The sequence below is a fragment of the Pangasianodon hypophthalmus genome, chromosome 21 (genome assembly GCF_027358585.1).
Source record: "Pangasianodon hypophthalmus isolate fPanHyp1 chromosome 21, fPanHyp1.pri, whole genome shotgun sequence".
NCBI lineage: Eukaryota > Metazoa > Chordata > Actinopteri > Siluriformes > Pangasiidae > Pangasianodon > Pangasianodon hypophthalmus.
The window spans coordinates 11,268,347-11,295,520 of NC_069730.1; the positions used below are offsets into that span (position 1 = coordinate 11,268,347).

At 37.9% G+C, this 27,174-nt stretch overlaps 1 protein-coding gene across 1 annotated transcript in view; it reads right to left on the reverse strand.

The window, feature by feature from the left end:
• The window catches only part of kcnab1b (potassium voltage-gated channel subfamily A regulatory beta subunit 1b), a 56,007-nt gene that overhangs the window by 22,833 nt on the left and 6,000 nt on the right, over nucleotides 1-27,174 (reverse strand). Inside the window, exons 2-8 of the mRNA XM_026925508.3 lie at nucleotides 16,771-16,814; nucleotides 13,823-13,860; nucleotides 12,489-12,568; nucleotides 11,339-11,383; nucleotides 10,973-11,017; nucleotides 7,648-7,691; nucleotides 3,414-3,500 (exon numbers count right to left, since the gene is read on the reverse strand). Coding sequence (XP_026781309.1) covers nucleotides 3,414-3,500; nucleotides 7,648-7,691; nucleotides 10,973-11,017; nucleotides 11,339-11,383; nucleotides 12,489-12,568; nucleotides 13,823-13,860; nucleotides 16,771-16,814 — 383 coding nt within the window. The remainder of the gene's footprint in view (nucleotides 1-3,413; nucleotides 3,501-7,647; nucleotides 7,692-10,972; nucleotides 11,018-11,338; nucleotides 11,384-12,488; nucleotides 12,569-13,822; nucleotides 13,861-16,770; nucleotides 16,815-27,174) is intronic.

The window sequence follows — 27,174 nt, forward strand, 5'->3', positions numbered from 1 at the left end:
GGAATTTAATTAAGTTTTATGTGACACTATTAAAGAGGTCGCAAACCAGCATAGATGTAGATTACATCACATCATTCACTTTAACTAAGCCACTATTTACGCATGTGGGTCTATGAACACCAGATAACCCCCAAACAGTTTTTAGTAACATGCCCTGAAAGTGGCCAGTGGCTCACAAATGAAGTGTTTCGCTTCACTGCACTGTGAGTGCATCATTAAGGACTCGTAGCTGACATATACTCCTTGTGGAGCTGACATTTACATGGATTTGGTAAACAATATGACATAACTGCGAAGAAAGCAAACAACAACAAAATTTGCTCTGTGTGTCAGCTGGAACTCAGCAGAACTCCGCCACGTGGCAAAGCCTGTGACTGTCATTCACGCACGAAACCTCTGACTTCTCACAACCCTCGTAAAATTTGTTTGGCTGAAAGTATACCTAGGGCATTAGACATTGAAACAGGTATTTATGCATGGCTTTGTGAATCCCCAGTGAAATGTGTTCATGTGCTGATAAGGAGCTACTTTAGAAGTATATAGCAAAACTCTTCTGCACTGTTGGGATTGAGTTTAAGAGATTCATGTCAGCTATTCTTCAAGTCCTTGAGTGGTTGGATTTAGGACAGATCTTGGTTGGTATACGAGTGTGTGTGTGTGTGTTGTCTCTGGTAGCAGCAGGGAGTCAAATGTGAAGGTCAGAGTCCAGTAAGGACTCTCTCTCCTCCTTTCTCTGTCTCTCTCTCTATCTCTGTCTCTCTCTCTCTCCCCCTCTCTCTCTCTCTCTCTCTGTCTCTACCTGCTGTCTCTTTGCTTCTCTGTTTCGGTCACACATGTGACACACGTAGCCATCCAGATGGATTCTCCTCACTCACTCTGTGCAAGGATGAAATGAGCCACTGGTGAGAGACTGCAGTTATTTCAGTCATCCTGCAGCACTCTCTCTCTCTCCCTCACTCTCGCTGCAACGCAGATCAGCCCAAAAATATACTGTCTATTCCCCACAGGTTCTCATTTAATCCCGTCTGAGAGAGAAAGAGACTAGGATAAAGAAGGATGTGGAAGGGGTGAGGGGCAGAGTCATGACTTTGCGAGTCAGAAAGTAAATATAGGGCAGCGGTTTCCTCCATGTTGAACAGTGAAGCCTGAATTATCACAGAACACACAAATGTGATGCTGTGCAGTGGTTAACAGTAGACAGCAAGTAAAACAGAAAAAGGACTCTTATTCAAAACATTGATTCAGTGTTCAATGCCAAATCTGACCATTTATATTTGTCCTAAAATTGGATACAGGCAGTACAAGAGAAGTATTTCAGACTTATTATAAAATGTATATAGAGATAGTGGAATCTGGACCCATAAGTCCCAAATATGGAAAAGTTTGACAGGGCATAGGTGGATCTCTTGCCACATCAACTGGCGAATGTGGTTCTCCCTGGTGGAGCAGTAGAGACTGATAGGATAGGACACACTGGCCCACAACTGACTGCGATGTCTATTGTACGTATTTCTGACTCTACAGCTGACTCTTCCCACAGAATTCAGCAATCAGACCAAAGATTCAAGCTTGTGGCCCTGAAGCAGCCTGTGAGACCTTTGTTTCCACTGGTGCTCTCACTACTGGACAGAAGATGAATATACTGTATGTATTGTGGCATATATTATTCAGGTGATTCTCACTGGCCCTAGCGCTTAGGAAGCGTGAAATAGAACTGGCTGTTATACAATAAGGTATACCTTCTTGTGCACATGCATGCTGAGACATTCAAAAAATGTCTCCAATAAATCACTGTATGAAATAATATTTGATATAAATACTGTTGTTATATGGCCATCATTCATTGGATCCTTGGATTGTGCTGGTTTGACACTTGTTCCAAAGAATAATGACAGAGGAATTTAATAGTTAATTCCATACATAACTACCATTCAAATTCATCTTTCCTAAATTCTGGAGGTGTTGAATATCACTTGGATCACCTATTCCACAATGTTATGAGGAACCAACACACTTTAGGTCTGACCAGAAAGGCTGAAAATACTGCTGCACTCACTCCACTGGAAAGGGTGAATTAATCTTGTAGAACCTGAAGAAGGCCTATCTGTTGGCCATAGTCATGATGAGCACCACCACTCTGGCGTGAACAGATCAGATGAACAGTTGGTCCAAATAGCACCAAAGGGCACATACTGAGCATAACAAGGAACCCTCAGCAGATTCCCCTTAATGGAACGCTTCAAGGTCAGTTATATGACTTTGGCCCCTTTGTTCAACCACAAGATCACTTTGGAGTCATCTGGCCACCAACGCCAACCATTATCCCACTCTTTTGCTGAAGTGATCATTACCAAAATATAAAACCTGATTCTCTCTCTCTCTCTCTCTCTATATATATATATATATATATGTATGTATATATGTATAGTTTAATGTAAATGTATATAAGTATACAAAAATTTCATTTTCACACTATTTTACTTTATTTCTTTTCATTTATCCTGGTATTAAATGGTATCGCATTTATGCCCCTAACAAAATGTGTTAATTGCTTTAGTGTCTTATTGAAATTCACTCAAAATTGACAAATGAATGAATACAGTCCTCTTTTTCGTATGAGTTATGGATTATGAAGTAAGATTGATTATTAAGTAAATTTTGACAAATCTTTTTTTTTTTAAATTTACATTACTGAAGAATTAAAAGTGTTAGTATTATATTGTTCTATCTGGGTGAAATCAGAAAACTCACTTAGAAACTTGCATTAAAAATAATTTGAAAAGAAAAAAAAACTATGTTCTAGCTACCTATTTTTATGTACATGAAATGAATTAGGGATTTGAGTTGTAAAAGGAAAAGATAAATGATCAAAATCCACATGATAGTAATTACTTTTATATAAATGACTTTTAGGTGTTCTCAGTATATTAAAAACAGTTTTAAATCCTAACACATCTTCATCACTCTGTCTGTCTAATGAGAATGTGCTATATTGAGTATGAATAGATTTCTATATATATTACAAGTGACCTCATTCTTCCATATGCTCAGGACTAGTTAGGCAATAATGCTGTAAATTTGCTGTAGAATAAAAAAATATAATTGCACAGGACTCCGTTAAATGAATACATGTTTTGTTTACAGTCACTCTGTATGGAAATTCTGTTCAAATACTAGTTGGGATTTGAATAACCGGAACCATAGAACTGGGACAAATTGACCTGAAAGTTGTAACTGCTTCCTTAATGTGATTAGCATTATGCAAATTAGTATGATCTAATATGCTAATCTAATGTCCTCCACTGGCCTTTATTAGTTACAGCAACGTTGATGTGTTGTGGAAAGAGTTCCTTTAAACTCTTGATGATGATGAAATTTCCTGTATAATCAATTTCATTCGGACGCACACTTACCTTCCATAGGAGTGTTGTTATCGGGCCGATTAGCAAAGACGACGTCCACATATTCTAACTGTAACCTCTGTAAAGACCCTCTCAGACCTAAAGAGCAAGAGAGAGGAATAGAGAAAAGAGAAATAGAGAGTGAGAGACAGTTAAACATTAGAAGAATTAGTTTTAGAGTGGATAATTGATCATTTTAGGATCTATTTATATGTATATATATATATATATATATATATATATATATATATATATATATATATATATATATATATATATATATATATATATATATATATATATATAAGGTTAAATGGGCAGTGTAAATTAAATTTAAATGAATGAATTATTCACAGGAATTCACAGAGTTTGTAAAAAAATTCTGAAGAGGATGAGCAAAGAAGATGAAAGATGAAGAAAGGGGACTTCAGTCTGCCTCTGTGGATGGAGAGAGAGAGAAATACAGACAGAAGTACAGAGAGAAATACAGAGAGAAGGATTAATAGAGAGTCATCGAGAAACAGACAGGCTCAAGCAAAGTTGTTAGGTAGCTGTTAGGTAGACAGCTGTGTGTGTATGTGTGTTTGTGTGTGCGTGCATGTGTGTGTGCACGCACATGTGATGGTTGTCACCTCGAGGTGGTTTGCTCTAATTAATCCCATGAATAAACGCCACTCTCACCCTGTCACATTTCTTCACGCTCTATAATCCCACACAACCCCAGCAACAGTAATCTCAGTGAACACATCTTCCAAGCGTGTGTGTCTCCAGCCAGGCGGAGTGTTCTGGATCTGCCGGCTTCATTCATGTAGGTATTATTAGCATAGAGCTATTTCTGGCATTCGCAAGGGACAAACAAGAGATTTCCAGCTTTCTAATGCTGTCATAATGGTTGAAAGAGATGAACAAACTAATACTGTGTGTGTGTGTGTGTGTGTATGTGTGTGTGTGTGTGTGTGTGTGTGTGTGAGAATTAAGTAGGTGTAAGTTAGCATGTGTCGGTGTCTACTGTCCTTTACACATTCCTCAACTTTATTAAGCTAGTGTCTGTCATCTCAGGTTTAGCTGAAACATATACATTATATGGCCAAAAGTATGTGGACACCTGACCATCACAGCCATATCTGGGTCTTCTCCTTCTCTTGTGGATGAATGGACAAAAACCAAGCTCCAAAATCTAGTGAAACACAATCCCAGAAGAGTGGAGGTTATTATACCAGCAGCGGGGGACAGAACCCGGACTGAGATATTCAAAAAGCACATATGGATATGATGGTCAGGTGTCCACAAACCTTTGGCCATATTGTGTAGCTGTCTGTCTTCAGCATAGCAGTGGACATTTATACCATGTTTATGAATAATTGCGCTCAGATATATATAGGGGAGCATATACGGGGGAAAAACCATTGGCCCTAGAACAGAGCCTTGTGGAACACCAAATTTGTTTGAATAGAGAAGTCACCATTTAACTGATAATGCTATATCATATAAAGATCTGAGCCCAATCTTAACATTATATATAATGATAGATGAACATTAGATTAATTCATAATATGAATATGAATAATATGATGAACATTAGATTAATTAATATTATACGTTAAATATACACTAAAAGGATATAAATCTGTTAAAATGTTGCAGAAGGACATCTATTGTAATTATAAATGATCTCTGTATAGATCACAGAGATAGGAGTGTCTTCATGATGTATGAATGGTTGTTGCACCAGAAGTTCTATGCTACTACATAACTTCATATCTTTAATGCAATCTGACTGTTATGACCTTTATTATCACTGCTTGTTGTAGAGCTCGGCTGTACTTGTGTTAGGAACACAATAACTCAACTAAAACCCTTGACTAAAATGCAGCATAATCTTTCCAGACACAGGAAGGCACAGTATGTAAAAATGACTTACATGATGGATTCGGACAGGACTAAAATCCCAGAGATACACCAGTAATAAATACATTACCCTTCCTCCCCATGTAAAATTAATCTAGTTGGAATATGACTTAAGACAGGCTACTGCTTAGGTGGTAATTTTGGGTATGAATTCTTTAATAATAATAATTCTTCAATAAGTGGAACTACATTAGCTTTAGTGAGCTAATATTAAAACAACTCCTTAATGTGCCAATATTGCATAAAGATCAATTTACACAGAAGTATACCGGCTGTTAACTGATAAGATCTGTCTATATGCATAATATTGAATAATTGTTTAAATATTATTATACAGAATCAATTAGTGTATTGTAAAAATGCCAGTACGAGCTGCAGTATTGTCCAGACATCTATTTTCACTTCACGAGTTATGGAACCCTAAATCCGTTTTGCCAAATGATATTGCTCAGAGATTACATCACACATCACTGTGAAAAAATAGTGAAAATGAAATTTACCTCATTTTACTGAAATCAGTATCGACAATGAAGCATAACACAGGATCTGCTAATTAAGTTAACATCAGGTCTTAGTTATTGAGAGATCTCAGCCATTAACAATGTGTCTTAGGATCACAATAGTATTTGAATGAAATATTTTGCATCACATCAGTAAAAACCCTAATAAATCAAATAAAAAATATTTAATATTTAATTTCACAAAAAGCTGATAATGTTGATACCTAATATGTTGATTTGACATCATCTTAATGTAGTTTTCAATAATAGTTATCAAGTGAGTAACATCATTTGATAAATGATGATTTGATGAAATTGAAATAGATTTAGTCTGCATACTCCTTGTTCCCGCAGTCCCAAGACTGTAAATCAAGTGTTAAACACAATTCTTTAGGAAGAAAGTATGGCAGTTTTTTTACTTTCCCTGAATAAACACATGTGTTCAATTCATTAGGACTTTACAATTAGTTCGGTAATAAATAACCAAGCTGAATTAAAATAAATGTGATGTATTAGTAGAATATGACATGTAAGTAATGACTATTCTTCTAGAAATTAGTTTTAATTGGTCTGTAATGGTTGGAAGCACAAATTTTCATGATTTTTGTGAAGCCTCGGTGTTCGAGCAAAAGGAGCAGCTCATATATTCACACTTGAGACTACCAAAGCAGTTCAGAGTGACCTGTTGTCTGACCCAGCCAATCAGCTGTGAGTCAGTTATGACTCTTTCGCTCTTTTGTATACGTGTGGGCACTTTAGGCTTACAAAACTCCTGAAAGCTTATCTTTTCAAGCAAAACACAGCTTTCCAAGCTCAAACATTGGGAGAGATTTTCCAAACTACAGGAACACTGAATTTCCAAGCGACTAAATTTCTGTACTATAGAGTTCAAAGATAGATGATAGATGATAACCTGTAGGAAGGAGCAACAACAGAAAAGCACTTATTAAAGCTACATTGTGTAAATTTTAAACATTTAAAGAAAGGGTTAAATTCTTGTTGCATTCCAACAGCTGTTAATAAATTAGATGGCCTGAGAAAAGAAAAAAACACAGTCTCTGGGACTGCAAATGTGTTAACCAATAACACATCGAGGTGTCCTTGTATTACTGTCAGTCATTTTGAGCGTAGGTAGAGGAAGTGGGCAGAAAGTGCAAAAATGCTAGAAAGATAAGACCATGGAAGGCTAATGCCAATGATAGGTAGCATAGAAAAATGTTAGAGAGCAAAATAAAAAAATATTCAGTTTTGTCAAATGAAGAAGGAGGACAGGGTAAAGAAATCTGGCTCGGTCAATATGATGCAGAGCTCTACTTCTGCCAGACAGGTAATTATTCTGCTTGGCATAACATTAATTCTGGTGGATTTTTTTCCCCATGAAGTTACTGCCTACATGTAGGCGGGCTAAACTGTCAAACAGCTATGTATAACATTCTCTAACAGTTTGTTACACAATAGCTGTGTATTTGTCTTCATGTGACTGTGAGCAACTGTCATTTGTTAATGTTAATTAGTGAACAGGTTCCCAAACAGAATCAGTGCTAAGGTGTGGCCATGTTGTTGACGACAATATAACTACGTCTAAAACATGAACCCACACTAGCATGTTTTTTGCATCGCCTCCATATTTTTTTTCTCAGGCAGCATGAATCAGTGTGTGTGTATTCAAGAGGGCCCTTTTGAGAGTCTTTAGCCATTTGTTTTCAGGATTAGCTAGCTCTTGCAGCATTATGCAGTATGAATGGATCAATCAGAAAAGAAAACAAAGAAGAGCAAAGCAATGTGGAGGAGGCGCCATGCAATATAAAAAACCCAATTAGGACAGAAAAAATGTCTACCTTCAATAATGTGCTTCCTTGAGAGACCTCTTTCTGTTTCTGCTCTGGAGAGAGAGAGAGAGAGGGAGAGAGGGAGAGAGAGGGGGGGGTAAGACATCCAACTCTTGACCTCAGCATCATATTGAACTTTTCATGTCAGAATTCCTTCCAAATAAAACCTAGAATAGTCTGCTGTTTTTCTCTGTCTCTCACTGTTTCATGGATGTGAGCTGACAGGTAGCACTTGCTCATTCACCATGAAGGAATCGCAACTACAAATTCTTTTCCAAAATATCCAAAAAAAAAAAAAAACCCAAAAAAGCACTGAAGCACAATCTCTGTATGCTCATGTGGCACGTCAACTCTTCCTGAATGACAGTACAGTTTATGTCTCATCCCCTTTGTAGATACACTCAGTCTGTATTCATGACAACAAGCAACTTAGTATTTTCTGACTCAGGACTTCCTACGTCCATGCTCAGAATGCTCGCACAACTGCTTGACGTTAGAAAAAATAAACGCTCACATTATGCATATGTTTGTTAGGCTTTTGTGTGGATCTAAAAATAGTTTGGTTAATGACACATTTATTTTAAAAGTAAGGTAGGGTGTAGGCAGTGATTTACTGCCAGTTGTTGTTATTGTTCTTCTTTCGGTTGCTCCTGTTAGGGGTCACTACAGCAGATCGTTGATCCACATATTTGATTTGGCACAGATTTTACGCGGAATGCCCCTCCTGGCGCAACCCTCCCTACTGTTATCCGGGCTTGGGACCGGCACTGGGAGTGCACTGTCGTGTGTTGTGTGGGGTTGGTTCCCTGGCCGAGAATCGAACCCAGGCCATGGGTGCGCAGAATCCTCCAGGGACCCCAGTGATTTACTGCCAGTAGTGCTGAAAAACTGAAAGTGTACAATTTGACCCAAAATACTGCACAAAACAAATTCACTTTTTAATAATCCAACTATTCCCTTAATAACATATCATATGCAAATAGAAAAGGCTTGCAACATGCTACTTTTTCTTATTCATAATTTGCTCTATGGGTACTGTGACATCACATGATTTCAGTTTGACTACATCAGAGCTCTTGAGAAACTTTCAGTAGAGGAATTACAAGTGAGAGGGCTGTTCAAATGTCACAGTTTCTACTTGGTCATTAATACAATACATGATATTCCAGCAAAAAATAATACTGTTACAATCCCACTTCCGCTCTGACCTCTGACTTGGATATATCATATTTGAAAGTTTCTCAAAAACTCATGCATTTGCCATCATTTCTAACCTATTAATCACCACTGGCAGAGTGAGTAGTTATGGAACACTATAAGCTGTATGATACTGTGGCATCTGTGAATATAAAAATAGGCTATATACCTGTCTATCATTATAAAATCTTCTTTAATCAACAGGATTTTGCTTTTTCTCCAGATATGCCTACAAAGATATCTTGTAGCAGTGGTCGAAAATATTTTCCAATACAGGAAGGAATATCTGCCTTTAAAATTGAAGATGTCTATCATAATCGCTAAACTGATTAAACCACCTTTGATTTTATTGGAAAAGAATACATATTTTTGGCTGGCACTGGATCAGTTGTATAGATAAAAATTCCCATGGACTATCACTATGGGAATCAGCACCTGTAAAAATTGCACATAACCCATCTTCCTATGTAAAGCTTATGATAATAATCATAATAGGACATACACTATATGTCCAAGGGTTTGTGGACACCTGACCATCACAACCATATGCAGTTCTTCCTCAAACTGTTGCCACAAACCTGAAAGAACACAACTGTCTTGGATGTCTTTGTATGCTATAACATTATGATTTGCCTTCATTGTAACTAAGGGACCTAAATCTGTTCCAGTATGACAATGCACCTGTGCCAGTGAATCTGGCTGACATGATAAATATAACTGTCATCAGCATAGAAGTGAAAGCCAACATTATGCTTGAGAATCATGCATCCAAGGGGCTAGCTATACAGGGATAATAATAGGGGACCTAAATGAGCATCTTGTTGGATATCGTATTGGCACTTTTGCTAACATTCAGTCAAGTAAGATATAAATGAGCAGAACTTGCCTGTTTAAAACAACCGTGTTTGCAAGCTAGCCCTTTAAAATATCACGGTCACTCAGGTCCATTGCCTAATAGAGATTCACCACCATCGCCTTCCAGAGGGGAACATTATTAGAAGAAGTGGCTAGTAAATCATTGCAGTTGGATTTGAGTGACAACCATGAAGACATTTCTAAGCTACTTCTTGTGGCTTTGGATGTCATTTAAGCCACCAGACCCACATTTTAAAATGACCTGGATGACGTTCCAAGTGCTTTGCTCAAATCGATTGTCAAATCGAGTTAAGAACTGATAAAGACTCTTGGATGAGTGGAAAAAATGTTGTCAAGGTTATAACACAAATCCACCCTGACTCGCTACAACAAAATGTCAGTAGACTTTGAACCAGATCTGATCATTCTGAATGCATGCATCTTCATCTGCAACGAACCAGTGTTTCTGTTGTCGTAATTTTAACGGAATCTCACTCCTCATCTTGCTTTCCCTGCATCACTCTCTCTCTCTCTCTCTCTCTTTTGCTCTCTCTTATTTTGTGAACCTCTCAGCCTAATCCACTGTTATGAGAGAGCGTTAGAGACTTTAGAAGTGTGTCTGCTCTGATTGGAGGAGTTCTAACTCTGCTCGATGGAATTGATCTTCAGCTTAGTGGCTAATGCATATAGATTAGCATTCCTATACCTTACAGAGTCAGTCAACTCACACACTCACACACACACACATGATAGGCTTGGGATGACCTGTCCATTCAAACCGATTCAAGCTAGGTATATCATTGTGCTATTCATTCTCATTTGTTATTGGTCAGGTGTTGGTTAATTTTTGGTGACAGCACAGCTCCTAGATGTCATGTCACACTTTGTAAATCAAATGTAATGCTGCAAGTTTTCAGGGGAGAGGAGAGTCTTTTGGGCAAGGGGCTTTGTGCTTTGCTTTTACACCTTAGAGCATGTGACATGCTTTTTCTTTTATCTTATGATCTTTAAGAGTGAGAGTCAAAACAGAGAAGCTGGTGAGGGAATAACTGTTTATAGCTGCTTTAACATAAGCAATAGCAGGAATTATCCGATTTAATGGACATTCCATGACATCAAATATAACTGTAACGTGATAAAAATGACACCTTGTTTTGTAATAAATAAAAATGTGTATGTTACAAGTGAAATAAAACATTCTGGGATGTGTTATTTTGTTAAATAATTATATAAAGCTACACAACACAGCATCACAGTGATATCCTGTTTTTAATGTACTTACTTTCCTCCCCAGTAAAGTTTAGTAGTGATCACTAGACTTGATCTCCTGAAAAGAAAGATGCACACACACACACACACACACACACACACATCAAACATGGGCCAATCAAAGTAAACATAGACATGAGATGAGTTAGACACATTTCAAATCATTTAGTGTATGTTCATATTCAACAATAAGAAGAGTGTAGTCCTTCCATATACTGCAACACACACTCTCTCCACCCAAAACATATTCAGCTAAATAATTTATGCAATTTTGCACATTGCCATGGTGACAGATCACATCAGTGTAACAAGCTATGGATTAGCAATTTCATTTCAGCAATATATAGTGTTAGTGCAATTCTGCCCAGTGGTTTCATACCTCCAGCATTTCTTCTTGATGATATTTCCAAGAATTATTTCAGCTCTATGGAGAGGATAACACACATTAAAAATTAGATAGCTGTGTAAGTGTGTGTATCTGGGTGCACAGTATCTCTCAACACCCTGACAATTAATCTCATACATTTTATTTGTACCGAAAACATTCAGCATGAAGCTTGACATTCCTGTCTATGTTCATTCTCGAAATCTGAAGCTCACAGTGAAATGTGCATGGCATGCTATTGCATTAGCTGTGAGATCAGTGTAATCAGATTTCCTGCAATAGCCCGAATAACAGGTGTTTTATGTCTCGGTTGGTTATATACACACACATCTCCTGCCTTTGCGCCTGCTTCCCACCAGTCTTACTTTGAACGGTCGCAATTTATCTTCATGATTATAAGCAAATGGCAGTCAGATTTTTTATTTAATTTATTTTATTTTAATTTATTTATTTGTACACAGGTTGCTCTCAGTTGCAGTTGTGGCTAAGTCTCTGCTCAGCTCATTCTCCTCTATTGCATGACAGCTACCAGTCTGGGAGGGTGACGAGACCTGGGAATCCAGCCACCACGTCATTTCAGAGTGTCACAGGGCAGCTAGATGAGCTTGGAGAAGGGCATTAACTAACAGTCACTTTATACACGATGCTACTATCAGGTTATATATCTTCTCTCAGACTTCCAGCCATAGATGATAAGCAATCTCCTGATCAAAGGAGAGATAGAGTAGATGCTTATCCACTTGTGTCACTCAAGAGCTATTAGGTCAGTCCAGTCCATTCCACAAAAGCACTTCAGCTAACTGACAGTTTTGTTCAGTCTTAGAATCTGCAGCAATTTGAGCAAATATTTAATCTTGGCATACTTATTGCACTTTCTGTAGTTTTGTGTTACAGAGCCTTTGTATTGTCTTACATGTTTATAATGGCATAATATGAAAAAGTCAAGTCGAATCAAAAGTGAAAAGGTTAAGCTAATGGCCAGTGAAGGTTTACTGGCATTATTCATTTGAAATACAAAAAAAAAAAAAAAAAATGAAATCCAGTTATTCATGAGAGTAGGTTGTGTGTTCTAACATCAGGACACATCAAGGTCAGTTATGCTAGACGGTGGTAAACACAGACAGAACAGAATGATCATACTCACTTCCCGGCTGAGTAAACCTCGGCTGTGTCGAAGAGGTTAACCCCGTTCTCATAGGCTATAGTCATTAGCTGCTCTGCTACCTACACACAAACACACCCAGACAGTTATACAAACAGGAAATGATTATATATATACTGTATATGTAGAGAGAGAGAGAGAGAGAGAAAGATAGATATACAGATATAGATATGTATGTAAGTACATAAGCAGTGACTAAATCAGATGTGCACTAGCCATTAGCACTAATATTATTCACACACATTTTATATATATATATATATATATATATATATATATATATATATATATATAGAGAGAGAGAGAGAGAGAGAGAGATAGATAGATAGATAGATAGATAGATAGATAGATATGTATGTATGTACATAAGCAGTGACTAAATCAGATGTGCACTAGCCATTAGCACTAATATTATTCACACAGTGTATTGTGCTGTATTTTGGAGAAAATGTCTATGCACAATGTCTTCATTAAGATAAAAATAGCAGTTGTTCAGAGATGCGTTATTATGTAATGTAACATAAATTAGGCACATCTGTCATAGCTAATAATAACACATACTCTCATTTGGCATGTTTCTTGCAAATAGCAACTCAGAGTAAAACAAGATGAGTATATAAATCTGCCCTGCCATTTCTCTCGCTTTCTCTTTCTTAATTCAGATCAGGTCTTTTGTATTATTGAATATATCAAATACAATATTGCCAAAGCATTAAAAATTATGACAACAACTAATACAACTGCTGTAACAATAATAATAATAACATACTGGGTGATAGGAGTCGGTAAATCTGTAATCTCTCTCTCTCTCTCTCTCTCTCTCTCTCTCTCTGATGATGTGCATGATGTGTGTGTTATTATTCTGAGTGACAGTGACTGTAGGGTGGTGTGTGGATTTGACCATAAAGGCAACAGCGACAATTATAGACATTATTAAATTAGACAGCTTACTATAGGGCAACATAAAAGGGGATGTTCCAATCTCAACCTTAATTTGATTAGATAGCCACACTGATGTGACTGGACACCAGAGACCTTGCCTCTGGGGACATGAGCTTTCTGCAGGAGCCTTTATGATGGATGATTGACTAATGGGGCTGTGTCTATGCCCCAGTGAATGTCAGAGACAGCAAGAACCCACGCAGAATATAGCTATTGTTAGTAAGAGAGCACCACAGAATGATTCATATGTGGTGTTACTATAGAGCCTGGTGGCTTCTGGAGCTGCAGATGAGCTCTGTTTCCCTGAGAGATGAATCTTTTATTTAAAATGAAATGTTACTGCTTGTGTATGCATGTTTGTTAGATGTTCCCACCTCATCGGAAATCTGACCCCCAAATGTCACCCATGTTCCTGAAAGAGAAAGGGAAAGAAATTCCTTGTACAAAACAGTAATAACAGACAAAATAGAAGAAACAGTTTAGAATGTGATAACATACAAAAGACAGTAGTAAGGCTGTTTGATGGATTAGTGTGCAGTGATGCAGTGAACTGTCATTTCCTCTGTACCTCATCTGAGATGCTTAACACAAAAATCCGAATGTAACTTATAAAAGGAAAAAAGCTGGCAGGCTCCATACAAGGTCTTCACAAGCCTTTATTTGCTGTCTGCCTCATTGATATTTCTGGCTGTAAAGTTTATTTTGTTTGACGATTCAAATAAAAATCTTCAATCCTGATAGCATGTATGCTAATCCCATTTGGTCTTACATAATGAATCAGTGCAGAAAATGCTAATCCATCTAGAACTGTATCAGTATTTTACAGTTAATGTATAGAGAGTATCATCAGCAGTAGTGTGAAAAGCTTGACCCTCACAGATCTGGTTATTTCTATATCAACTTCATCCACAGACTACAACACCCACGATTCATAACATTTATGTGGCCCTGCGTGGAAAGATTGAGTCATTGCTGTAGCAATCCCGGCTTTTTGTCCCTGTCAGATCCACATAATGCAATAATGTCATTTATTATAGTATGTGACTGTCCTCATATGTATGTTCTCTCTCAAAAAAAACAAAGGCTTATTGTAGCAGTTCCCACTCATTATGCAACAGGTGGGCCAAGTCTGAATGGTGAATAAAATTCAAGTGGACTGTTATGTTATTTAACCTCAATGGTGTAAAAAACACACACAAAAAAAACCATGCAGTGAGCAGCACTTATGCTGGTGGAAACACCTTGTTGATGAGAGAGGCTACAGCAAAGCAGACTGGTTTGAGCTGATAGGAAGGCTACAGTAACTCAAATAACCGCTCTTTACAACCGTGGTGAGCAGAAAAGCACCTCCGAAGGCAAACATATTGAACCTTGAGGTGGATAAGCTACAGAAGACCATACTGAGTTCCACTTCTGTCAGCCAAGAACAGGAATCTGAGGCTACAGTGGACACAGACTCACCAGGTAATGTTTTTTTCCAGTCTTGAAATATTCTATAAACATATTTCTGCCTACCACGGCAGGGGGCAGAGCTTTCTCTTACCAAGCCCCAAAATTATGGAATAGTCTCCCAGTTAATGTATGTGAAGCAGACACGGTCTCAGTGTTTAAGTCGAGGTTGAAGACTTATTTATTTAACCTAGCATTTAGCGACTAGTGTTTTTATCAAAGGAGTAGATCTGGGGGACTCGTGGATGTTGAGTTTTATCTCCACACGGTGACTGTGAGTGTACCTAACCACTTTCCTTCTCCTTCTGCCGAGCTACACTCCTGAGCTGCCGGTGATCCAGACCTCCCCCCCTTCACTCTGGACCTGTCCACCGGCAATGCTTCATACTGCCACGAAAACGCTTCAGCTGTTTTCCATGGACTACACCAACACACATTGTGCTCACACACACGCACACTACAGTGTAAACCCATATGAGGATGGGTTCTCTGTTGAGCCTGGTTCCTCTCAAGGTTTCTTCCTATCACCATCTCAGGGAGTTTTTCCTTGCCACCGTCACCCTGCTTGCTCATCAGAGACGGCACACACACACACACTTCACTTTACTTTTGTTTGTGTAAAGCTGCTTTGAGACAATGACCTTTGTAAAAAGCGCTATACAAATAAAAATGAATTGAATTGAATTGAATTGAATTTCTGTGATTATATTTTCAAATTGGTTAGTATCAAAGCTGTGCTCACCATATGCCTCCATTTATTTTGAGTGACCCAGACTAAAAAAATGTTTTTATAGCCTTTTTGTATTGCATCAGTAGTGTCCAGAGACTCAGTGTAACATCCCAGCCTAGAATCAATAACTGCTGCACACATTTTCAAAACATACAGATAGATCTATTTATACAGATAGATTTATACTGATAGATTTAGATTTATTAGACACACACCCCAACACTTAGACCTATTAAATATACATTAACAGTAGATTTGTGTCTAATGGTTTGTAATTGCTTATGAGTGTATTTTCATATCAAAGAATAGCAATCATATTTTTTTTATTTTTTATTTTTTATTTTAAATAGAAATAAGAGGCAAATTAATTCCTAACCTGCGTTTGGGGTTATTACAATGGCATTATCAAAACAGGAAATACAAAAGGAACCAAAAACATTGCATAAATCCCTCAGATTATCAAGATGCTGAGAAAATGTTTGCATCAGAGGAACAGGGTCTTTGTAACATGGTCTTCGAATCTCTGAAACCAAAGAGACCCATGTAGTTTTTCCACCCTAAATCTCATTCGCCTTAAAAGGAAGTTACATTAAAGCTTTCATTCTCCACGCAGGAATGTTATTGAGAAAACTATTTGCCATCGACTCGTTTCAGTCTTGCTGTGTCTTAGCTGTGTGAGCTAATTACTGCAAAGCATTTTGTGTCTGTCATGGGTTATAAATTAAACATTAATATGAGAAAGCTTAACAGGAGGATTAGCTGAGCAGATGCCAGTTAAAGCATTGAATTATGCAATGCTTCAGACACAATGGATGCTGATGATTGAAATCTGACTTGTTGCAACAGGAGAAGGAACTTTTCATTCATTCATGAATCTGTTGCTTTTTGTACTCAAATGATAGCTCTAGCTCAAATAATAGGATTATTTTAAGTTTTGTTTTGCAGTTTTGTTTCCAAACTGGCTCATCACTTATTCATAGAGCCATTGATTAGTCGGGGCACTTGGAGAGAGAGTGGTGAGAGACACAGAGAGAGAGAGAGAGAGAGAGAGAGAGAGAAGCTCTCTGCTGTGAACCGGAAAATGAAGAGCTCAAGCTCACAGCCAGAGTCTTATGATGGTGTTATAATTGGCTAAAGACTCACCAAGCCCCAAACATGATACTCGCAATCCGGATTTCCCAAGATTCCTGTAAAAAAGGAGACAGAAAAAGAGCTATTGATCAGTTATGGTGAAATGGCACAGAGTGGTTGAATGCACATTGATCTGGTTTGTGGTGTAACAAAAACAGCTAATTGATGCAGTGAATATTAGTGAGAGAGGACAATGCTATATTTCATTCCATCCATGAAATTCTGTAGGAATAATATCTGTCAAAGTCAGTTCTGTTGTGGCTGTGGCGCTAGATCATAAAATCCAGTTTTAATAATCACCCTAAAGAAAAGTGTGTTTTAAAAGTTTATGTCCTGCCAATTGAAAATGGCACTTTATGTGAAAAAGCTGATAAAGCTGAAAAAATACATTTCAAAACACCAAAACAAAACCTCCAAACATAAAATAAAATAAAATAAAATAAAATAAAATAAAATAAAATAAAATAAAAAGGCACAGAGGGTAGGACTGGTGCTGCACAGCTCCTCACAAATTCTGTGGAGTTTCTCCCCGTGTTCACGTGGGTTTTCTCCAAGGTCTCAAAGCTCTTCCTCCCACTGTGCAAAAAAAAAAAAAAAAAAAAAGAAAATGCTGGTAGGTGGACTGACTGTGCTACATAGCCCATAGGTGTGAATGAATGTGTGTGCGTGGTCCCCTTCGATAGACTGGCGTCTGGGGTGAATTCTCCTGCCTTGTGTTCCTGAGATGGTCTCTGGATCCACTGTGATCCTGATCAGGATGAAGTGGTTACTGAAGATAAATGAATGAATAAATAAAATAAAATCGTCCACTTATGTTGTGCTGATCATTATTTTGTATATACCTTTTTTATATTTTAATCATCCAATATGTAATCTATTGGAAAACCGGATAAAGTAAAAATGGAACGATACTATCCAATTTTTATTCGTATTAATAATTTTTCATAAAACATACAGACTTTGGATGCAAAAAAAAAAAACCTGTGGCAGCGCAGGTGTGGTCAAGTGGCGGTTATGAGTGGGAGGAGCAGGCGAGGGGAAGGAGCATAGTAGTGCATGCATGGGTGCACCTGTGTGTGGTTGATTGGCAAATGTATTTAGAGATGTGTTTGTGTTACAGTCAGTGGCTGGTGAACCTGCAAGACGGCATCAGTGCTGAGAGCGAGCGGCCCATGAACTTGACTGTGGACAGACAGTGAGAGCAGTAAGAGGGACCCAGGACATTGGGAGGGACATGGGAATGTGGAGCTTCCCAGGGCAATGAAAGGAGCTTGAAACAGTGAAAGAGATGCGTGGCAGTGAAGGGGCACTGAGGATATTTAGGGAAATGCCACAAGGCAATGAGGGAAACCCAGTGCAGAAAGGGGAACCTGTTCTGTGTCTGACCCATAAATAAAAATGAGTAATGTGGAGCAGGGAGGGAGAGAGGGCAGGACAGTAAGGGGACCCAGGACACTAGCCTATAGGAAGGATCAGCACTAATGTGGATGCTCCTCACGTTGTGCTGCTGTGGAGGACTGGACTTGTTGTGTGTTTTATGGTCCTGATGCAATTTTAAGTTGAGTTTAACAACATATCACTCTGCAAAGACCTAAATACTGATCTGGATTGATGGTCATTGACAATCACTTTCATTACTGCTGCTTTTACAGAACAGTGAGGTTTAAAACAGGTTGCCCTGCTTTAATCTTAGTGACAAATGAGGAAGGTATTTCTCTCTCTTTCAGTCTTTCTTTCTGCTTTTCACAGCATTTTAATGCCTCCTGCAGTGACTATTCATCACTTGAAATAATGCCATTAAATTGTTTTATGCCTTCACCCATTGCACTTAAAGCATAATGCTTCCCTGCAGTAGAAATCACATTAAGGAAAGCTATAATACTTTTATTCATCAGAGCCCTGCTGTTCTGCTGACTGTGAAGGTTTACATCTAATACACTTACAATCTCCAGCACTTATCCCTTAGTCTAATCTTCAACTGAGAAAAATGCTGCACACTGATAAGCAGTGTCTTGCAAAAGCTGGTCTCTATATCAAGGTGTACATACAGTATCTAGTTCCTCTTTGGCTGCTTGGCGTGCCATAATTAATATACATGCTATGATTCTTTATATTTCATAAAGAAATACATCTTAGTATTAATTTCAGCATTATTTCTGATAAATTTTGAAGATTCAAGATTGCTAAGCTTGTCTCAGCCTATTTCTATGATTTACAGTACTGTGCTTAGTCTTAGGCACACGCAAAGAAATGCTGTAGAGCAAAGATGCCTTCAAAAATAATGAAATTAAATGTTTCTACATAAAAAAATACTGTAAAGAGCAGTAAACAGTAATAAATGAAACAAAGTCAATATTTGGTGGGACGATCCTTCGCTTTAAAAATAAAATAGTAGTCTCAGGTACAATGTGTGCAGTTTTATAAGGAAATGAGCTGTAAGTGTTACTGAGCATCTTGCAGAACCAGTCACAGTTCTTCTGGAGACTTTGACTGTCACACTTTCTTCTTATTTTTGCAGCAAAACCCAGCAGCCTTCATTATGTTTTTTGTCTGAAAAGTCTCTCTTATGTAATCTGCTGCTTTCTTTACTGACATCCAAACATTTTTCTGTAATATTTAATTTTGTGCTGGAAAATTAATGTTTGGAAATCTAAAACGTTTTTGTACTGAATCAATAATGTAGAAGTCATAAAATAAAAATCTATAACAAAGTTTGTACTAAAAAATAGGGTGTCTAAGACTTTTTCACAGTGCTGTATGTCACCCATGATTTGATTTATACTGAACCTCTGGCCTGTGTGTTACAATTTACATGCTTCATAGCATCTTACTGCCATTTAAGACAAGAAACCTAGGCGTGTAGGGTGGCTTCACATTGCTGCCTCACAGCTCCAGTGTCCCCGGTTTGATCCTGAGCTCGGGTTAGGTTAAGGTGCCAAGGTTTTTATCCATTTTAAAACTTAGATAGGTTTGATTCTGGCTAACATTTATAAAATTTTGTCAAATGTAGCTTGGGGAAACAGATGCATTTTGACAAGTATGTGAATAAAATGCATCTCAGATCACCTCCTAAATGGTTTAAGTGATTGGATTTATATCTGCTTCAAATGCATCATTGGTGCATTTACACTCTCATGTTTATGTGGATAATCCCTGTCCAGATATAATCCTGGTACTCAAGATACATAAAATGACCAAGTGTAAAAGTACACTTGAAAAGTACAGTGAGCACTAAAAGATCCAAGTCAGCACCTCGGACTCACATTTACAAATGACAACACTAAAACCTATTACCTAGCCCTATAATTTATAGGTTCCTCTGTGCACAATTGTGATTACTGACATTATTTGATTTTTGTTATTGTTAATACTATTATACTTACTATTTCTATAATAGTAACTTATATTATCTTATATTATTATATATATAACTTAATTGCTATAATTTTTTTCATGATATTGGTTATTTAACTCCAAACCAAGCAGTTTTTCCAGTTGTTAAAACATGAAGCACTCAAATTTACACGCTCCTTGACTAGATGTGATTTTGATTGTACAGACACTCCAAAGACAAATTAATGAATAAGGAAACTGTTGTTGGAATTTGCATATGATTCTTTTATGATCAGATTTGGCCATATGCAATGTTGATGAATGAGAGCCATAAGCTTCAGTCTAATAGTCAGTCATAATTCATAATTTTCATAATTTGAACATGGATCATAACCATTATTGGCTTTTCGTTTATTTTATGCTTTTTGCCTTGATTGCTAGACATTGAGCCATTGTTTTTATTTTATTTTTTTTGTGGTATGCTCATCCAAATTCACACCACCCATGTTGAGACTGAGCTGCCACCTGCTAAAGGCAGCAGGCTGCGTGACGCACACTGCATGTTCACACGTCTCTGTCAATTAATATTATAAAACTAACAGTTGAAAACTTGTCATGTAACCCAGCTGGAGGGAATGGAAGCTTTTGTGTCTTTTTTTTCACCTGTATGTTTTTCACAACTGATTTTAGCTATTCAGCGACTCTTGAATTCAAGTATGTTTATTTTCACAAGCAGTGCTCATTTGAGCAGTTTCTGAGTGACTGCATGCGATCACACCTGCTTTGTGTAGAGTGAAATACTCAGGTGTGCTTTTGTAAACTTTAGCTATTTGGGTTGCTTGCTGAGGGAGAAAACACAGAGTTACACCTTTAAAGGCAGTGTGTAACGTATAGATGTTTCCTCCTCAGGCAACCAAAAATAGGTTTTCATTATTATCTGCGGGAACGATATTAAACAGATGATGGTATATTGTGTCAGTGGTACCTTAGGGAACAGAAATGAGCCTTTACAGTTATGAAACATCACGAAGATGGTTTCGGAATGCCGTGTCTGGTTTTGCAATGCCTTCAGCGCTATTTCTTTTCTCGCCTGATATATTTGTTGATTATGCAGTCAAAAATACAAAAATATCACATCACAGAAGACCACTCATGCAAGGTGTGAACAAGGCCACAGACATACAGGTTATACAAGTAGCACAAGTGACACTGGCTATACAGACATGTATGAAAGAGAGAGAAACTAAATTCACAGATAAATGCTAAAGCAGCAACACATTACATAAAGCAAGTTGCTTTCATTGCAAGCAGCCATCTGTGAATAATTATCAATATACTCAAAAACAAGGACCCGTCTTGTATCTCTTCTCTGTGGCCGACTGCATCCCTACACTTAACCTGTATATATATCACTGATATTATGATCTAAAACAAAGTTAACACTAATATTTTAATTGCACAAATTTGCACATCTATATGTGACTGATATTTATAAATTAATTATTGCTGACACCGGAACTAAGAGAAATTCCTTAAACATCTGTACATCTTTGGTGAATAAACACCAAGCCTTTTACAAACTAAAAGAGAGACAATGTTAAAGACAGAAGTGGGCTGCAGGAAGAATAAAAAAACAGCAATTCAAAATAATAAATGAACACATAAGCAAAATTATAGCCTACAGACTTGCTTACAGATTGGGGATGATATTTTGGGGAGGCTTTGTGTGTAAATAAGGCTTCAGAAATATCTGTGTGTTGTTGAAGTCATGCTTTTTATGCTGCTGTAGACTTTAAACTTAACCATGTGAATTAAAATGTGGCTGTGTTGGGGAGAGGGGACTGGGGGTTGATTTTGGCCCACCATCTTCTGTCTACGTTTGCACACCTATGACTAGTCCATATACAGGAATGTACACAGCATACTAAATCCACACTCTTAAAATGAACTCCTTTACATGCAGGGAAACAGACTGTTTACTATCTCATTTACATTTGCTTCGGCAAGTATTTTCTCACAGCTCAGCAGTCCCTCAGCCTGCTCTGGAAAAAAATTGCGCATTGCTGTGCGTATTTGCTAAGTTTAAAAGAACCCCTTCACTGGACCCCTAGAGTTACGGTTTAAAATCAATACATAGAATTTAATATCTGTTGGGGTCAAGCAGCTTCCAAAGATATCAGCTTACTCAGCAAGATTTTCCACCGGCGTATACAGTAACGGGAAGGGATATTAGAGTGATATTGACGTTTTAACTGTGAGTCACTTACAAAAATGTACACATAGTAGAAAAACCGCAAAGTGATAAAATGGCAAAGTCTCACACTCACTCACTTTCAGTAACTGCTTTATCCTGATCAGGGTCGAGGTGGATCTGGAGCCGATCCTGGAAACAGTGACGTGAAGCAGGAATACACCCTGGATGGGACGCTAGTCCATTGCAGGGCACCATGCACACACTTATTCACACCTAGAAGCAATTTATCATAGCCAGTCCACCTACTGGCATGTTTTTAGGAGGAAACTGGAGAGCTCAGAGGAAAATCTCGACACAAACAGTAACCTGAGCTCAGTGTTCACTCACTGATCACTCACTGAGTGACCACTCACTGATCACCACTGTTCCCAATGACCACTCACTAATCACCACTGTTCCCAATGACCACTCACTAATCACCACTGTTCCCAATGACCACTCACTGATCACCACTGTTCCCAATGACCACTCACTAATCACCACTGTTCCCAATGACCACTCACTGATCACCACTGTTCCCAGTGACCACTCACTGATCACCACTGTTCCCAATGACCACTCACTAATCACCACTGTTCCCAATGACCACTCACTGATCACCACTGTTCCCAATGACCACTCACTAATCACCACTGTTCCCAGTGACCACTCACTGATCACCACTGTTCCCAATGACCACTCACTAATCACCACTGTTCCCAGTGACCACTCACTAATCACCACTGTTCCCAATGACCACTCACTGATCACCACTGTTCCCAATGACCACTCACTAATCACCACTGTTCCCAATGACCACTCACTAATCACCACTGTTCCCAATGACCACTCACTGATCACCACTGTTCCCAATGACCACTCACTAATCACCACTGTTCCCAGTGACCACTCACTAATCACCACTGTTCCCAGTGACCACTCACTGATCACCACTGTTCCCAATGACCACTCACTAATCACCACTGTTCCCAGTGACCACTCACTGATCACCACTGTTCCCAATGACCACTCACTAATCACCACTGTTCCCAATGACCACTCACTGATCACCACTGTTCCCAATGACCACTCACTAATCACCACTGTTCCCAGTGACCACTCACTGATCACCACTGTTCCCAATGACCACTCACTGATCACCACTGTTCCCAATGACCACTCACTAATCACCACTGTTCCCAGTGACCACTCACTGATCACCACTGTTCCCAATGACCACTCACTGATCACCACTGTTCCCAATGACCACTCACTGATCACCACTGTTCCCAGTGACCACTCACTGATCACCACTGTTCCCAGTGACCACTCACTAATCACCACTGTTCCCAGTGACCACTCACTAATCACCACTGTTCCCAGTGACCACTCACTAATCACCACTGTTCCTAATGACCACTCACTAATCACCACTGTTCCTAATGACCACTCACTAATCACCACTGTTCCTAATGACCAGTAACAGTTAACAGTTTAAAATTAGATTTAATCTAACTTCTTGAGACAAGTTAGTTCCTGTTATAATTTACATTAATAACAGTCATTCCCTCATGAGCATCTCCTTCTCTGTCTCTCAAAACATACAGCTTGTCATTTACTAAGAAACCTGAAACTGTAAACTCCTCTGCAAAGTACCGTGACTGTTATAAAGCGCTGACAACCGAGACTTTCCATAAATGTTAAACAAGGTCTCCTAACAAAAAACTTCACCACATCAATGATTATATCTTTTTCTTTGTTAAACAATGCGTTTAAAAAAATCTGTTTATTATTAGACTTAGATTATGTGGTGTGTCCGTGGTACAAGTTCCTATGTATGAGCTTTTACTATAGAAACAATAACATATTAGAACGAGTGGATTTTATGTTTTTTAAATAGAATTTTGTTAGATTTATAATTATAATGTCTAAGTAGTGTTGCTGTGAATGTCTGGTGTCTGTGTACCTCTTTCTTACTTTATTCTTTATTTTTTCCTTTTTCATAATTCCACTCTATTCCACTGTGTCTTTAGGGATGTACAGTGGATTTATTTTGAGGCATAACTCAAAATGTATGTCTGACATTATACAGATCTCATAGAGCAGTGTAGTATGAATTTACAACTTTAAATATTCTCTGTATTTTTGTGTGAAACTCTTGCTAATCTTGCTACACACAGCGAAGGTAGTGCTACTTTGACAGTTTCAAGCATGCTAACTTGGTAACTCAGAAACCTTAAATATCAAACCGAGATGAAAAACAGCATCTGCACCAGCCACTGCTTCAACATCAGTCAGCTGACTGACATGCTGATGGCATCACGGTGAATCAGTACAGAGCACACTTGAACCTGAACCTTCAAAAATCAGAATATTGATGAAATGTCAACATTTTGTGACAGGTTTAATGTGTCAGTCTGAAACTGGATACTCTCACACAGCTGTAGTGAAGAATGCATGTGGTGAAGGGAGTGCTTTGATGGAGTTCATGCTAAAGTGGGTCACATTTGGTGAGTGTGTGGAACAAGGTGTGATTTCACGAGTTTTGCTTGTCATTCACACAAGAGCCAGATGCTGAAAATGTCAGCATTATGTAGTACTGCAGAAATAAAGTTCTTCTATATGGGTCACACATTCTGTGTGTATTCGAGTCTCATTATCAGATGTCCTCTGTTAAAGGGAATCAGTAATGAGTTTAGGAGACTCATGGGAAAGAGAGTAGGCCTACAGTGAAGTCTGTGTCTCAGACCAGAGGCTCAACTGAGAGGTGAACCAGCGTGTAATTAGAATGTATGGGTGTGTATAGGTGTGGGAGAATTTGTATAACTGAACTTTATAAAATTTGCATTAGCAGTTTAGTTGTCAAGTGTCAGTTCATTTATTGTTAATGAATGAACATGTTAATTATTAAACCATTACACATTGTATCTGAATATGATTAATACTTACTGTATGCTTGTAAAATACTGATTCTAAATTTTATGAGCAGTGAAACAATACTTTATATTTTTACAAGTAATACTATTTATGTATTTTTTTTTATACCTTATTATTTTACATTGCAAAAAATTACAATCAGGCCATTTTAACCTTAAAATAACAGGTGGATGTAAAATTTTTAAAATGTGTGTTTTTTTTTTTTCTTTTTTTTTTTTTCTCACTAATCCAATATTTTAGAACATTAGAACATGAAGGCTTTCTGCAAGCTCCAAGATGTTGTGATTCTATAAGATTTAAAATTATACTTGAGATACTAGATATTATACTCACAGCAGACGTGATCATACATTTAGCATTATTTGTAAGATGCAAACAGGATATTTTGCAGACTGAAAGCGAGGTAAAGTAATGAACAGAACATCAGGACTGCTGGAGTCTGGACATCAATACCATTTTTGTTGTTTAGCATCCGCTCGGCTGAGGCTGAGTTAACCCGAATGGTTGGCCTGACTCACTCAGAGATGACTAAGATGTCAAATTGATGTCATAGATTTTTTATCAACATATGTAGTGCTGTTGTTTGTGCTAAAGCAATATTTTCTTCTCTCTTTCTCTCTCTCTTTCTCACACACACACACACTCACACACAGATCAGAGCTGCACATCTACACAATATAAGAAAATCAATTGACTGGCATACGCTATTGAGAAAAAGCAGAGTGAAATGGAAGGAAATGAGAGAAAGGAGTTGGAAAGGAATGAAAAGAAACCAGGAGACAGGGGAAGTAAAAGAGAAAGACATGAAAGAAAAATGTCTACATGACAGGAATGTCCAAGTAGGAAAAAAAATAGAAATTTCAGAGAGTAAGGAAAATACATGAAAGCTGATTCTGTCTTACCTTTTGCTATTAGTGTAGCAGGATATAGATGGGCTCTATTTAGACCACAGACAGATTATCCCACGTCACACATTAAACTTACTTGCATTTTAGTGGCAGTCACAGCACACAGTACATCACGATTCACTCATGGTGGAAAATGGGGTGAAAAACATACTACTTCACCTCTGCTAACTCACCACCATTACAGGGACAAAGACATCATTTATATTGCCATTAAGTTTTATATTATTGTTTATTTGACCATTAATCTTTTATAGTCATGTATGGATTGCACTGATTTTGTCTTCCCACACAATTGTTTGTATGTGTGTGTGTGTGTGTGTGTGTGTGTGGCTTTAGGGAGTGTTTGGAGCAAAAAAGAGACCATATGATGTTTATTTCTTAATGTCATGTTACACCACTGATTTGTTGGGATCTTTAACATGTTTCTTGTTAGCAGCCCCTTGTCCTGTTACCAAGACTGATTTCCAATTCAAATTGCTCACAAATCTCGCAAAGAAAATAGGACCTCAAAAGTTTTGTTGAGCGCTCAAAAAATGTCAACGTGTGTGTAAGTGCATGGTGATGGACTGGCGTCCAATCCAGCGTGTATTCCCGCCTCACAAGACTCAAGAGTCCCACTTGTCACGCATTTAGTTTAAACTTAATATTGCCTCCATTAACTATTTAAATCAACTATTCACATTTCAATGTGATGTTTTGTGAAGTTTATTTAAACGTAGTATATGATATCAGACATGAAGAACCCAGTGAAAAGAAACCGAACAGCTGAAGATTTAAAAATTCATTTTAACTTTAGGCTATATAAAAAGATCAATGTGAGATGCCCTAGTGTTTGTAATAATAAAGACGAAGCCGTTGGCCTACAGATCAGACAAAATTGAAAACTGTCAGAATGATCAGTGTGTTTGTGAACAACTGGATGCCAAATGACTGTGTCGGACCTTGTTTTCTTTTAATCTTTAACACTGTGTTATGGGAATATTGCAGTGAAACAATTTGTCCCCA